The 16,643-nt window shown below is 38.6% G+C and overlaps 1 protein-coding gene across 2 annotated transcripts; it reads right to left on the bottom strand.

The window, feature by feature from the left end:
- Window positions 1-1,161: 1,161 nt before the first annotated feature.
- klhl3 (kelch-like family member 3) lies at window positions 1,162-16,632 on the bottom strand. 2 transcript variants are annotated; one of them, XM_049484221.1, is made up of 16 exons: window positions 16,188-16,632; window positions 14,481-14,557; window positions 14,064-14,183; window positions 13,758-13,864; window positions 13,362-13,483; window positions 12,082-12,244; window positions 11,842-11,951; window positions 10,599-10,715; window positions 10,352-10,501; window positions 9,138-9,255; window positions 8,842-9,039; window positions 7,925-8,026; window positions 7,555-7,683; window positions 6,381-6,521; window positions 6,138-6,281; window positions 1,162-4,987 (listed from the first exon to the last, which is right to left on the bottom strand). In XM_049484221.1, the coding sequence occupies exons 2-16, from the start codon at window positions 14,489-14,491 to the stop codon at window positions 4,959-4,961; spliced, it is 1,761 nt and encodes a 586-aa protein (XP_049340178.1). In that variant the 5' UTR covers window positions 14,492-14,557; window positions 16,188-16,632; the 3' UTR covers window positions 1,162-4,958. The 2 variants fall into 2 exon arrangements, with proteins under 2 accessions (XP_049340178.1, XP_007246470.2); XM_007246408.4 differs by lacking the exon at window positions 14,481-14,557 and having other exon boundaries at window positions 16,188-16,631.
- Between the last annotated feature and the right edge of the window lie 11 nt (window positions 16,633-16,643).

Below are 16,643 nucleotides of genomic sequence, written 5' to 3'. Positions count from 1 at the left end.
CTTTTATTGTTAATTATTGATCTGTGATCACCCCTTATTCACCAAAATAAGTAAAAATTTTAGGCTAAATAATTAGAATGTAGAATTAGTATGTGCGACTTTTATTCTCTTCCCCTCTAAAAGATCTGTGAAGGAAATGCAAAAAAGAAGTGGGAGTGAGGGAAAAACCCTACTAAGTTCAGTCCAGTAGCTTTTTTGGAATGTATAGAACGTTCTGCTTTCTGCCAGTACTCAGCACAGTAATGTGGTGACATCAGCTCCAGTGCCTCTTAGGGATTTACGTGTTCACATTTCTAAAAGCTGTTTAAGTTCTGTTTAGGCTACACACGGATTTAATAACATTATTCTGAAATTTAAAGTGATCAGATTTCTAACAACGGCGTGGATCAGCCAATACTCGTATTTGCAAGTAGTGACTCAAACCATTTAATAAGTTTTTTTCTAAAAATGGCATTTTTGTTTAAAACATTTTTTTTATTTAAATAAAAAAATAATTTAAATACTAATTAAAAATTATAAGATCATATATATATTTTTTTTTCTATGAAAGAGGTCAAAAGATTCACAGCACTCATAAGATTTGGACCATTTTAAAAGACTGATTTAAAAAAAAAGAAAGAAAAACAGGAAGCCCTGATCACTCCTGATACTGTAAAAAAAAATCTGATTAAAATATTTAAATACATTTTTAAGAGCTTCAAATCTGTCAGACATTATTGATGTTCTCATTTTTAGACAATTTCCTAGCACTGATATAAGGATGAAACAGTAGCATGATGATGTGAATACACCCATATAAAATCTATTAAGTTTATTAACTAATAATATTAAACCTTTTTAATTCTGACTAAAACAAATACATTTAAAACACTTTTTACACAAGGGCGATACACTGGCTTGGTCACATTAATGGGCTCTTTCTGCTAAGTAAACACAGACAGTGACAGTACTATTATATTGTTTCAGCTGTGTGTGTGCGTGCGCCTGGTCATTTTGACTTTGCCTGTTATCCATATAAAGCCATGATATAACATCTTCATCCTTGATGCTAAGAGAAACACGTGTTTTTATCATGATGAATCTTTGCTGAATGCTGCCCTCTGCTGGTCAACAGATGAGAAAGAAAGTGATTAATTGATAAATAAATTCACCAGGCACGGCTGAGCGTTTAGTAACTGAGTTTATTGGTACACTGGTTTAGAAATACATTAAATCTATTGTGCACACATCAATTAAGAGAGTAATCCAAAACCCATAAATCTTACACACGCTAAAGCATCATTTACAGAACCGGGCAGCAGGTAGAACATGTGTATCACACTTCATACTCAGTGCTGACAGGCCCAGCAGCTTCTCTCCAAAGCTGTTCCTTTCAAATGTCTTTTTTAGAATGATAACTGCATAGTCTCGCTGTGCTGAAATTGTAAGCACTCGAATATCAATATACACTGAATAAGCATAACATTATGACCAATTTCATCTTTTCCACTCAGCATAGAGGAGCTTTTTATAGGTATACAGCTCTGGAAAAAAATCAGAAGACCACTTCAGTTTCTGAATCAGTTTCTCTGATTTTGCTATTTCAAAATAAAAAATATTGTCATTTAGAGCATATATTTGCAGAAAATGAGAAATGGCTGAAATAACAAAAAAGATGCAGAGCTTTCAGACCCCAAATAATGCAAAGAAAACAAGTTCATATTCCTAAAGTTTTAAGAGTTCAGAAATCAATATTTGGTGGAATAACCCTGTTTTTTTTAATCACAGTTTTCATGCATCTTGGCATGTTCTCCTCCACCAGTCTTACACACTGCTTTTGGATAACTTTATGCCTTTACTTCTGGTGCAAAAATCCAAGCACATTAGCTTGGTTTGATGGCTTGTGATCATCCATCTTCCTCTTGATTATATTCTAAAGGTTTTCAATTTGGTAAAATCAAACTCATCCTTTTTAAGTGGTCTCTTATTTTTATATACTATACTATAGTATACTAATCACCATTACCACATCAGTGTCCTGACCATTGTTAAACAAGGTAAAAGGAGGACTACTACTAGTCTTTTATTATACAAATAAAAAGAGCTTAGTGGAGGTAAAAAACGAATGGATGTAGAAATAAGGAAGTGGTCATAATGTTATGCTTGATCGGTGAAGGCCAAGATGATCGTAAACCATATTTAAAAATTACAGGTAGGTGTGTGAGTGATAAAAATGAGCTTTTAAATAAAACTGAAATTCAAATATTTTAACAACCAATGATAGTTGCTCCAGTTTTATCATTATTTTAAGATAAGGCTTATCAGTGCATTTAAATTTACAAGTAGCTTTTAATGAGTATCTAGGAATTAGCTAGTTAATTAACTTTACTGTCTAAAATGGTCCAGATGTCTGGAGCTCCTCTGTAAACTGCACTTCTCATCACCTCTTATCATTACTGCCAATCCACAGAGCCTTCTGTTCCTGTGCAAAATAAATCTGTAGGAGCATTTCATGAATGGAGCATAAACCAAGACCTACCAGAAGATACAGACTGAATAAAATCTCATATTTAAAATGAATTGTGCTTATAACACTGTTTCATTAACCTGACACATTTTATTGCCACTTAAATTGTTGTGACCTTCTTCTTTTTTAGTCTAAATCAAATAAGAGAGAAGCATCATCAGAACTGAACCATCTGTGCTGAGACAAATCACTGCTGTTCAGTCTGGTGCCTGCAAGAATGAGTCCAGTTAGTTATATATCATCAGTATCAGATTATTTATGATTATGGATCAAAGCAACCATCCACCCCCCTCAGAAAAGTGCTCATATGCAGCTAATTTGACACATCTGTGTTAGATTTGGCACATTTCCCACATTTATAATACAATACTGTACATGCCAGAGACCATTTTTTATTTTTTGTATTTTTTAAATTTTTTAGGCCAATTGTCCCACCCATTCAGCTGCTAGTCAGATGTTACTCACAAGAAGGGTGAAGACTAGCACATGCCTCCTCTGATACAGGTAAAGTCAACCACCAACCTTTTTTTTTTAAACTGCTGATGATGCAGCATTACCAAGTAGCATCACAGTGCGCTCGGAGGAAAGCGCAGCGACTCGGTTCTGATAGATCAGCTCACAGACGCCTTGTGCCCCTTTGGAGTGATGAGGGGAAAGAGCACCATCTACCCACACAGAGAAAGAAAGGCCAACTGTGCTCTCTCAGGGCAGCTGATGGCAAGCTACATGACCGGGATTTGAACCAGCAATCCCCCAATCAGTGTCAGCACTTTAGACTGCTGGAACACTTCTTCATTTATTTCATTTGTTGTTCATTAAGTATATAAGTTAATACGTTTTAGTGAAAGTGAAAAGACTAAAAAAGGGACTACATATCGTAAGAAAATATAAGATGTAAGCTGTGTCAGAATCTGTACCCTATTCACTACTTAGGGCACTACTTCTACTAGACTTCTTCCAGTTTGAAATGGAGTCCAAAAATGTAGTGCAGACTATTTAGTGCATTGTTTAAACCCACAATGCAACTATGCTGTAACATTGTGTGCAGTGTACAATGTACACTATCAGATATTAAATACCCATGATCTGTAAACTGTTTGGTCTGAAGCTTTTCTGAAGATACAATCGCTGAGATTGTTTACATGATAAACTTTGATAAACACTTATGCTGTGGTGCAGCAAAGATCTCACACACTGACTGCGGTGACTGTAATCGTTCACTAAATACCTTAATGAACTATGTTCCCTGTAATAGTGCTGTACACACTGAGCACTCTCTCTCTCTTCCAGGTTCATTTGTTCTTAATGCTAAGATGCTTTAGGGAAACTGGACTCTGGATTCTAACATGTACAGAGAATATGCATACAAGGCATTACCACCCACAGTAGACAGAACAAGTCTTGTAAGTGAGGCTGAATACTGACCAGTATGAATGATCAGAGTTTGAGCGAGGCATGAATCCATTCCTGATTTACTCGATTTGCAAATGAATATATAAAGCATGATCTCTGGCCTGTACAGTGCTGTCTGAGTTTTCTTGGAGTCTCTGTACAGAGATGCTTAGAATTAAATACATTATGGCACAAAAAGCAGCAGGTTTATACTGACTGCTCTCCAGTTAGTGTACATTTCTTTGCAGTGTCGTTTCTACAGTACATCTTCTCAGTGTTAAAACCCTGTTAATCGTTAACATCAAAAACAGTCACATAGATCCATAGCAAAAGTAAAATCCCTTTATGAGAACATGAGCAGAGTAATACTAGTGTGGTTTTTTCGATTCTGGTCCAGTTTGATGGTGTTCTTCTGGGAATGATATGCAGTGACAGAAGCTTGTCCTGGTGGATGAGCAGGTGTTGAGGCAGGTCAGTTGCCATGATTGTGAGTGAGTAAATACTGTACTTGTTGCTGCAGATCTCCTGGACCCGTTTTTTTAGGCTCTGACCTTGAACGCCTTCACCGCTTTTCCAGGAAAACTGAATGAAAGAAAGGCAGTGGATTCCTCAGTGTTGCAAATCAGTAGTAGAGCAGGGGAATTGGCGTGCTCTGTAGCTCAGTTTCACACACCAATCCAGCCCCTGCTGTCTCACTTCATTAAACCATCCTTTAGCACCCACTGGCTCCGCTCGGTCAGGCCACTTAAACTGAGAACTCATTCAGTCCGGCTGTGAGCTGATGCAAACAAGCAGGGGGGATGTGCGGCCTCTCGGGTAATCAGCGGCGTTAAATGGCACTGTTTGGAGAGCAGAGGCCACAGGGCTCGGCCTGTGCGCGCCTGAGCTCCAGTTTTGGTGGTCAGTCTGCATGATCGTGTGCTTTAAGCAGTTTTCATGGTGAACACAGGGTCAGCGTGACAAACACGCCTCCTCCCACAGACTGGTTTCAAATGACTGTCTGTCTGCCACAGCCATTCTCTTCGCATGTCGATGGGGCCCTGCTCACCAGAGCCCTTAGTCATAATGGTTTATCAATAACTGATACCCCTGTAACAGAGAGAAACAGGTGAAAATATTCCAACAACCAGTTTAAATCTCAACATACAAACATGTACTGTGTCTTTCACACTATAAGGCACACAGTATTATAATGCGCACTATCACTAAACCTCTATTTTCTGGTCTTTTTTCATACATAAGGCGCATCGGATTATAAGGCCCATTTTAAGAGACACTATATGGGTAGTTAGCTAACTCAGTTAAGTAAAGCTAAGCCAATGAAACAATTGCTGGATGCTAATCTGTACAGATTTCTCTCCTGAAAACTGTTTATTTGGGTAAGTAAAGCGCTTCTATTTATTTACAGTAAGAATTCCAAATTTCTCCAGCACTAAAGCTGGAGCTAACTGCTCCAGCAGTGCTAGCCGGGGTTACGAGCAGGCTACAGGCTGATAATACTCCCCTCTGAACAGGGAATTAGCATACATGGTTAGAGGCTAATGATAATAATACTCCAGCAGTGCTAGCCGGGGTTAGGAGCAGGATACAGGCCAATAATACTCCCCTCTGAACTATTAAATGCCATCTAATGTTTGGCTCTAATTCCCCCTTTACCAGAGGAAGGGGAATTTTGTATTAACCAGTGATGCTATGGTGGCAGTGACCAATACTGCCAAAAAAATATCATGGTTCAATATAATTTTTTAATGATTATAGAAAAGTGTAGTGTAGTACCACCTTCCCTTAAAACAGTAAGTGGTTTCTTGTACTACAAATAAGCATATTAACCATTTTTTTTTTTTTTGCTCATTGGTTCCCCCTAGCTGAAAAGTGTAATTCACTATTATTGCTAGGAACATGTGCTATTCGCAATGGCCGTAGAAAAGAATGGACATTGTGCAGCGTCTCACATAAGTGTGTTTGGTCTCTACTGACAGACTATGGTGACAAATTTGACAAGGCAGTGGGCAATTTAAGCTTCATTTTTAAAAGAATGAAACATATAGGAACCACAGTGTCCATGTTTTATACATTAAATGTATGTTTAAGATGCATCTACATTAGTTGTGATTTTTGTTGTATGTGGTATTACGGTAATTACAAAACTGCTCTGACTTGTAGCTTAATTTGAAAAGCCTGCAATCAAATTCTGATGAACAAAACCCCACCCCACCCACATATTACCCACAAGACTCACCTGCATAACTACGTCCATTGCTCATGTTGGTTGGTATAAGGCTCCATTTATCTGTAGCAGGGTTGTAGTATTCCACAGAGGACAGATTACAGGAGCCATCGTCTCCACCGATCACATACAGCAGACCGTTTATAGCACATACTCCTGTATTACAAACAGAGTCAAATCAAACTGTTTTTGGGGAGTTTCTGAGTCAAAAGCGTAGAAACACAGAATGCGACAAACTGTAACATTGCAGCTCACCTGCATTCCTTCGGCACATGTTCATGTCACACACCTGCCTCCAGGTGTTTGTGGCTGGCTCATACACCTCCACACTCTTCCTCACCAGGGGACCATCATGTCCTCCTGCTGCATACAGCTGCCCATTTAGGACTCCAACTCCTACACACATGCACACAGAGAGTTAAAGTTACACAGCAGCATGTCAGCCAGGTTTATTTACTTTAGTTAAGTTGTGGAGCTGTGGAACTATGTTCTTTACAATTAGTAAAGTTAGGTAGGTGTAGGAACAAAAGACACCTCACTATATGCTATTAGCACAATATGTTGCTGTGATACTGTGATTCCGAGATGCTAAATGTTAGTGCATCAAAAAAAAATAGAATAGAATCGACAAGTAACTCTATTTCAATAATTCACTTTAAAATGTGAAACTCATTATATAACTGTATTATACACAGAGTGATCTATTTTAAGCGTTTATTTATTTTATTGTTGATGATTATGGCTTACAGCCAATGAAAACCCAAAAAATCAGTGTCTCAGAAAATAGAATAGAATATTATATAAGACCAATTGGTACTTTGGGCAGAGTGGGCAGTGTGCCAAGTCCTGCTGAAAAATGAAATCCACATACCCATGGAGATCCAGGTCATCTGCTGGTGTTGATCCGATTATTATATCAAGTCTAAAGTCAGTGTAGTGTTTTCCTGGAAAATCTTAGAGCACTTTATGTTTCCCTTTTCTGACAGCTTTTGTGGAGATGCGGTTTTCATTTTCCAGCAGGACTTGGCATACTGCCCACACTGCCAAAAGTAAAACTAGTCTTTAATAATATTTAAATTTTTTTGAGACACTGATTTTTGGGTTTTTATTGGCTGTAAGCCAAAATCATCAACAATAAAAGAAATAAACACTTAAAATAGATTACTCTGTGTGTAATACATATATATCATATATGAGATTCACATTTTGAAAGTATACTGTAATAAAAGTACATTTTTTAATTATATTAAAAAAAATTGAGATGCAGTAGCACATCGCAAGATAATTCTCTATGATAATTCATGACTCTTAAAGAAGCTAAAACAGGAATTGTGGATTCATTTGTGCCAGTTTTGACACAGAATTTGACACCAATATTCTTCACTGCAGGATTACCCAACTCAGGATTCTTCAGTAAAGTAAAGTTTACCTGCTCCACTCCGCCTGGTGCTCATGTCAGCCACGTAGCCCCATTTATTACTGACAGGATTATACTCTTCCACAGTGCTAAGACACTGCCGCGAGGCCCCGTCATATCCACCTACTGCATACAGCTTCCCTGAAAACACACACATTATCATCATGTATCTCTTTACCCATAGTTCAGACTGAGAAGTTACAACAATTCAACAGTGCGCTTAGCTTTTTTAACATATTAAAATAGCTGCAATGTTTTAATGTTTGAACTCACAGACCTTCCAAAGCATGAAGAAACGCATCTATGAGAACAGAGAGGCTGGACTGACTGAGCTTAAACTTAGTTCTTGGTTTAGGAAGAGACTCTTAAAACAAGTACTTACCATCCACCACTCCTACACCCACACTGCTCCGCCTGGTGTTCATGGGAGCTACAAACACCCACTCGTTGGTTTTGGGATTGTACGCCTCCACTGAGGACAAGCCTGGGAGGTGAAGAGTGAGGGAGAATATGAGAAGCAATGCCAACAGTTACACAACAATAAAAATTACATTAAAAAACAACAGAATACATAACAATAATGACTCCTTTCATTTGTGCACTGTTAAAATAAAATGAAAATGGATTTTATTACCCTAATCTGGGATTTTGCATCACTGAGACATTGAATATGATTTTTATTTTTTATTTTGCATGAACCAGCATAAACTCTGTTACCTGAACAAGCAGGTTTAAATTACACAATATGTACTAAAGCACATTCATTCTTGCTCAACACTCCCACTGTTTACCAAGCAGTTGCTGTGGTACTCAAAGTGGTTGCTATGGCGTCTCAGATGATTGTCAAGTGGTTGTCTTGTACCCCATGCGGTTGTGTGGGTCTTACTCATGTATTTGTATCATCATGATGTAAATAGAGTGCCAATATTTTAGAACCACATGCATTTATTCCTATAAGAATAAATCTGTTTTTTATGCAGAACCAAATCAAAAAGCTGTATAAAAGCTCTAATCAATCACAATCATACCAAACAATCACTCAGGAGTTAGAACAGTCTCAATACCTCAAACAAAACAGGATAATAATAAACAAAATCAAAAATAATAATAAGAAAATAATAGAATAACAAACAAAACTAATAAGAAATTGTTTTGTACCATCACAAAATTCTCCATGATTATCCCTACTTAAGTTTCAACCTCTACCGTACTGCTGGCATTTGTACTGAAAATTAAAAGTTTTAGATATCATGAAGCAAAAAAAAAAAAAAAAAAGAGATGGACAATGAATAACTTTACCTGTACTGCCATCAAAACCACCAACAGCATAGAGCAGATCACCCAGCACAGCCGCCCCCAAGGTGCTGCGCCGCTCCTGCATACTGGGAACAGCACTCCACTGGTCCCTCACGCCATCATACACATCCACCGTCCTCACACGCAGTGAACCGTTAAAGCCCCCCACTGCATAGACCTTACCACCCATGAACACCACACCTGTATAACAGATAAACAAAGACACAGAATTAGCTTCACAGAAAGTCTCAATCAGGTGGAGAATAAAGTGAAAACAGAAGCACCACAGAGACACTCGCCTGCTCGACAGCGTCTAGAAGGCAGGTCCGCCACCTGGTACCACCGATCGCCCTGGAAGTCGTAACACTCAACGCTGCGAATGGCCTTCGGAGCCTGACCACCCACCACAACCATAACCTGACAGGGGAAAAGAGAGAGAATGTTTAACTCATGAATAAATCCGACTTATCTGAAGAAACAGAAGCATGTAGTTGCATGTCCCCACAGCACGATGCTGCTACCACCATGCTCCACAGTTTCATGTTTGGTGTCCGCAAAATATAGCATCTATTCTGATGGCCACAAAGTTCCATTTTGTTTTACCAGACTAAAGAATCTTCTCCCAGCTAAATTTAAAACATCCACCACAAGGGTAAACTTTGTAATGAAGCTCTGGTATATAACTGAGTCAGTTCTCTAGGCAAGAATGTTCTGGTGTTGCTTTCCCCTCATATGGGCGTGGTGGATGTACCGGTATTAATTTAGCTCCTTCAACCAGAAAGTAGGTCCTCTTCTTTGAAAACTGGTGGATAAATGTCTACAGCTCTGGAAAAAATAAAGAGACCACTTCAGTTTAAGTAAAATTAACATTGTTGTTTTATTCTTTAAACTACGGACAACATTTCTCCCAAATTCCAAATTAAAATAGTCATTTACTGCATTTATTTGCATAAAACGAGAAATGACTGAAATAACAAAAAAGATGCAGAGCTTTCAGAGCTCAAATAATGCAAAGAAAACAAGTTCATATTCATAAACTTTTAAGAGAGCAAGTTTGTGAAATGGACACAGGAGTTGTCAGCTCCACATGCTCATCCCCGGACACAAAGCTTACGTGGTTATATACACACATTTCAGTGTCTAAATTGCATGTCTCTACTACGCTAGTGGTGGTGATAAATTACCCAGCCTTTTGGTTAGCGAACTTACTGAAGCTCAGTGATTATCTGCTCAGCAGAAAAATAGCACACTTGCGTGCAGCTGTAAATAGCTGGCAACCCTGAGTGTGGAAATGGGACTGGGGGAATAGTGGTGGGCAGATTCGGTGGCTACCAGCCACACAGATTAATGTAACATACCTCACAGTTCAAATGAAAAATACTGTCTGAAGCTCTGCTGACAGGAGCTGCCAGTGTGGAAACTCAGCATGTTTCCTTAATATCTGATAATACATCCTAGGCTTACTTTCTGTCTGGAAAACCAACTCTATAAGTCAACCGATAACGTTGCATACCTTAGGCAGGCTGACTGGTGTGCGTGGCCGTGTCCTGTCTGTCTTTATCAGGTGTCGTTGGTCTGCAGGTAATAGGTGGTATTTCATGGCTTCAATGAGAAAGTCCTTACACGTGTTGTTGTTCTTGATCAAGGCCTCCTCTTCTACAATCTGCACAGATACACAAATTAATGTAATGTAAAGGGCTTAGCCAAAAATAAAATAATACCAAACATCATGGTGTAAATCAGACCTAAAGACAGCCTACCTGAACCAGGTAATCTCTGGATAATAGTGGCAGTCGAACATGTTCCATGAGCTTTGGCATGTGCTCTAGACGTGCCTCCTTGTCTTGTTTTATCCATGCGATCATGGCTTCAAAAACCTGGGGAGGTGCAATAAACAAGCTGTAAGCTCCTGCATCCTCTGTTTCATGATGGCAGAGTCACTGAGGTGGCTCTGATGGCGGATGACAGCTGGCAGCAGCTGAGCTTGCGAACTTGGGGGGTGAGACACGGAGCAGCTAATGGTGTGTGAGGGCTCCAACTGACGCACAGCTCGGCTCCTTCTGCATCCCAGCAGCACTCTGGCCTGCGAGTCAGACTGTTTATGACAGAGCCTTCAGTCAGTCATCCAGTGAAATTACTAAAGTGTACCAACATGGAGTTGGATGACTTGTTCCATAGCCAGCATATGGTTTTAACAACTGCTACTGTCTGTCACATTTACTAGACACCAGTGGATTAAACAAGAACAGGATTAAACAATGAAAGTAGGCCAAATAATTAAAACTGACTTAACTGAATATTAACCACACCCACCAAAAACATGTAACCTGTTCCTGTAATTAAAGAAAAGCAGGATTTCACAGCAGCATTTCACAAAATATACAGCCATTCACTTACATGCCACAATTCATGGGATAGGAACTAGCATTGTGTCCCATGACTTTGGCCATGTTCCTTGGATTCTAAAGGAAGCTGCACTGATCTGTGAGATGGTTGTGAAACGCCCTGCATTAAAATTAGTGCGTTTTCTGATAGACGCGCTTGTTGATTCACAAGGACAATTCTGGCCGGACACTGCCAGTCACAATCATCACCACCCACTGTGCATGCACAGCTTCATTAATGAAATGCCCTGTCTGTTTGACACCCACTAATCAGGCTCTGATAACACAGCCTTGCCATGAGCAAGCTGACCAGTTTTGACCTCTCAACTTTTACAGGTATAGGCATTTCAGCAGTCACCTGGAGTAACATTTTATGATCAATTACATAATTACTCTTGAATAATTAACTTAATTGTGAGCTGAATTTGTTTAAGATAAATTATCCAAAATGATGATAACAACAACAATAACGACAAATAATTATAATAATGCCCACTGGAGATTATTTTTTAGAAGTGCTTTCAGAGAACAGTGAAAAGGAAGGTAATAACATGAAGACATTAAAATGATTTAAAAGATTAATATAGATACATACAGAAAACATACACATAAAGCTTACCTTCTCCTCTGTAGACACAGTTAGTTTGTCACTAGAGATAAGGCTGCACACTTGCTGTAAGGAAAGACCCATGAACTCCTCTCCCAGCATGACCTCTGAGAAATGCTGCTCTGTTTAGCACAAGAACAAACATATACACACACATAGGCTGTTAGTCAGCTGGCTGTTCTCCAGCTCTACTTTATGTGCTTGAAACTAAACTGAGCTTAAAGTTAATATGAGCCAGATAAAAAAGCTCACCAGCAAAGGCGTGGGCATGGTTGAGCAAGTCAGTGCAGGCGTGCAGGTCGGCAAAGGCGCGGATGCCGAGGCAGTTGGTGGGATGGAGCTGAGCCTGCAGGAACTCACAGCACACCTGCCTCACATCCAGAAGCTGCAGCAAACTGGCTGCTGGCAGCAGAACCTGAGCAGATACATCATGTGATATTTTATGATTAAGGTAAAAAACCTGTAACTTCCTGCAATGAATCTGACTTTTTACAACAAATGATTATTCCATATGTTCCATATTTATGTAGGAAATAATGTACATTTGATGTTATTCTTTAAATGTAGGAGAAAAATATTAATGTCTGCAATGTTCTTCAGTTCTGTGGCATTCAAGAGCTTTAACAGAAACACAGTTACTAGTTTTACAAGTTAGTTACGTAAGTAAACAAACCTTTTTCTTTTAGACTTTTTTTTTGTCATCATCTTTGCGAAACTTCTTTGTGTTACCGATTTTTTTTTGATGTGTTCATCATTTTAAAGGACAAAAAAAAGTCATGTGGGTGCCAGAAGACGGACCTTATTGAAGAGCTGAGATTATTCTAGCTCCAACCCTCACTGAGCCAGATACTACCGCATCTATCCATCTATTACTGCATTCTAAACTGCTTGATTTGCTGAACGATTTGTGATTTGTGTTAGTTTTGAGTTGGAGGTGAGATTCGTGAGCTCAAGTGTTCATAATATGAAAAAAAAGCAGAGAAATCTTCTATGCTTAACATTCTTCAGAAGCCCACATGCTGATGCAGCCTTGCTTAATAACAGTCACATTTCTCACTGCAGCATTTGTACATACTGCATGACCAAAACTAGGTCACATTGCTCAGCTTCACTGAGCCTTTCTACCTCTTCCATGATACACTTAAATCTCAAGAGAAAGCTCCATGCAGCTTTTTTGGAGCATCTGTTCTCTACAGCTGTGGTGCCTGTAGCAAAACAACCCCTCTACTTGCTAACAATCTAATGAAACACCCAAAAAAGGCATTACATGACTTTATATTATCCTCACAATCATGAACAATCAGAGCACAAGGGCATGAGAGGTAAACACAGGCAGAACCTTCCCTCGCTCTTTACACATTTCCCCTCTTAATAATGGCAGGAAATGCTGTGCCTCAGAGCAGGACTTGCCAGAGAAAAAAGGTGCAAACGAATTGCAAAAGAGTCAAGAAAACAGGAAAACACATGAGGCATATTATACAATTAAGATAATATAAAAACAACTGGTAAAATAACATGCAAAATCCACTCACCTGAACATTGTCCTCTGAGACTTCGATCTGAGCCGTATAAATGTAGTCCACCAGTTTCATGAGGATCTGCCCTTCCACATCCCTTATTTCAACACGAGGAGCCTTACTTTCACTCATTTCACCTGAAAACAGCAAACACAACACAGTTTCAGCAGATTTTATTATGGAGAGAGCCATGATTAAAACAAAAACAACAACAGCATTACTAAAGGTGAACTAAGTCACTGCAGTGGAACATGGGAAACCTTTTCATGAATTTTTATGAAAGTTTCAGTAGAAGGTACCTTTATCAAGGTGTTAAGCTTTCACGTTGTCAAATTGTGATGTACAATATGCTGAGATACTTAAATGTATTGCTTAATTATAGATATTCATTACTTTATTTAGACAGAGTACCTGTAAACATAGCACAGAAGTAGGGACTACAAGAAGCAAGGACAACTTTATGTGCCGGAATCTCCACTTCTCCAGCTACTAGCAGCACATCACAGAGCATCTTTCTGCTGCAATCATTAATGAGAAGAAAAAGAAAAAAAGTTAAATTTTGTTTGTTTTTGACATTTTTTTTGCTAATTTTACATTAAATTACAAATCAAAATATACACTGATCTTTATAATAGAAGATATTTGTTTTTCAGAATGGGTATATAAACAAGTACATGCACATTTTCCCTTTTAAAAAAATGCCATGCATTTATTTACCTTCTCAGGTCATTCATTAACCTAAAGGCTTTCCTCATATGTGCATGACTGAAGGTGTGCATGCCTGGGTCTCTTCCATCGTCCTCTGAATCAAATTCTTGCAGGGATGTAGCTCGGCTCCTGGTGAGACAGGATTAGATACGATGAGAACTTATGTATAAACAACATATACAGTATGCTACCTCTCTAACTCTGGCTATATCTGTCTCTAGAAATGTAGCTAAAACCTACCAATCAACTACAGCTAAAGCTTACACACTTTTTCCAATAATAAAAAAGTCTAGCCATTAATATCATAAAAAGCATCCTCTTATGATATTTTCACACAGTCTAATCGTGCCAAATAACTACTATCACCCAGTGGACAGTGAAAAAGTAAAAGTAATTGGCTCTATTAAATATTTCAGGTCACTTTACCTCAACAACATTTCAAAGTCAATTATCTTCCATTTTAATCCACTATTCCATTATGGCAGATCTGGCATTCCTTTTGGCTCATGTGTGCATAAAAAGATAACTTGTCAAAAAAAAAACACAAATCATAGTACAGTACAATTTGCACTTTGTTTTGAGCTTGTTTTTACCTGCTGGATATATTGATCCATTTCAAACATACCGTTCAACAACTGTATACAATTTATAGTGCCTATGCCAAAATATATTAAATATACAGTACAAGTAAAACGTGTGGACACACTTTCTTATTTAATGTTTTCTTTATTTAATATATTTTCTTAATTAAAGATTGATGTTAAAGAAATGAAATCAATTAAGGGACACATATGGAATATGTAAATAAAAAGTGTTTGTCCTCTACAATCCCCTAATCTAAACCTGATCAACTGAAATGGGTAATTTGGCAATTTGGGATGAGCTGGAGCTTCACAGCGTGAAGAAAAAGCAGTAACTATTGTTCAGCACCTCCAGAAACTCCATCAGGACGCTGAGAAAACTATTCCAGGTGACTCTACCTCATGAAGACACTGAGAAATTTAGTGGGTGTGCAGATCTATTCCTGTATAGTGCTAATGTCTTCTATATTAAATTTACAATGTAAAAAGAAAGAAAACACATTGCATGAAAAGTGTCCAAATCTTTCGCTAGTACTGTATAGATGCAGTGCAGTAATAGTTTGCTAAAGCACATTTCCTTAAAATTACCTTTATAGCTAATTTGCAAATACATCTGCTTTCATTATTTGGTGTTTGGGACTTTAATAGACATCACTGTTGTCTAGTATTGTTACAATAATGATAATAGGACATTAAAGCCTTAATAATTCGTGGTACTTTTGCTTGTTAGTACTTTTGACACTTAAGCAGCTACATTTCAAAGCAAAACAGTCTTTAGTCCTACTGAAGAATATTTGGGTATTTCTATTTCAACTCAAGTAGCTACACATATATAGAATGAAAATAAGAAATAAAAAAAATAAGAGAGCACTTCAGTTTCTCTGGTTTTGCTATTTATAGGTATATGTTTGAGTAAAATAAAAACAATCCAAATATAAATACTGCAATTCAGAGCATTTATTTGCAAAAAAAGAGAAATGGCCGAAATAACACAGCTGTTTTAAGCTTTCGGACCTCAATTAATGCGAAGAAAACAAGTTTATACGTTAAAAGAGTTCAGAAATCAGTATTTGATGGAATAAACCCGATTTTTAAACACAGTTTTCATGCACCTTAGAATGTTCTCCACCACCAGTCTCACACACTGCTTTTGGATAACTTTATGTCACTCCTGGTGCAAACATTCAAGCAGTTCAGTTTGGTTTGATGGATTGTGATAATGCATCTTCTTCTTGATTATATTCCAGAGGTTTTCGATTAGGTAAATCCAAGACACTCATCATTTTTAAGTGGTGTTTCATATTTTTTCACAGCTAGGTTAACTAGCTAGCCGTAGCTAACTGTCTGTCGTTTCGGTAAACAGACCTGACACAGAGCTAGCGTTAGCCAACGCTAGCTGCTATTAGCCTGACTTTGTCACATACAGCTAGTTAGCTAGGGTAAATCCACCAATTAAAGGAGTCGTTTGGGTAAAGTATCTCACATATTTTACTCTTAAGCGAGTGTATTTTTGTGGAAAAGCGGTTTCCGTGCCTTTACTTTCAGCACTTACCCGATAAATTCCATGTTTCCGGAACACTGCAACTAGCCGGGTGGCTAGGCTAACGCTGGTAGGCTCGCTAGCTCATCCCGTTGCGGTTCTCGGGCCCATAGTTATAACTTATTTTCCGCCCTTTCTGCCTTCTCCCCTCGGTAGTGGTCAGCAGACTGCACAGCCCCGCGCTGAGCTCGCCCTGTATCCCTTACTGTAGTGTGTTAATAAGCAGCGGGGCAGTCTGTAGCTTAATGTTTACATGCTGAGTGTCAGAGGCAGTTTCCAGCCCTCTCTCTGCCCGCTGTCCTCTCACTCACAACCGTCCAATCAGCGCGTGTCCACGTTGCCAGGTAACGCGCCGACGAGCTCCCGGGAAACTGTGAGCGTAGGATGCTAAAGGTGCCGAACAACATGGGCTATCTTCTGCAGAAATATCCTCTAACACTTATTCAGACTCTCAGAAGGAGCAAATGG

This window comes from Astyanax mexicanus, chromosome 10, assembly GCF_023375975.1.
Source record: "Astyanax mexicanus isolate ESR-SI-001 chromosome 10, AstMex3_surface, whole genome shotgun sequence".
In the NCBI taxonomy this organism is placed as follows: Eukaryota; Metazoa; Chordata; class Actinopteri; order Characiformes; family Acestrorhamphidae; genus Astyanax; species Astyanax mexicanus.
Note: the sequence above shows the minus strand (reverse complement) of the source record. Positions and strands in the feature narration are given on the sequence as shown.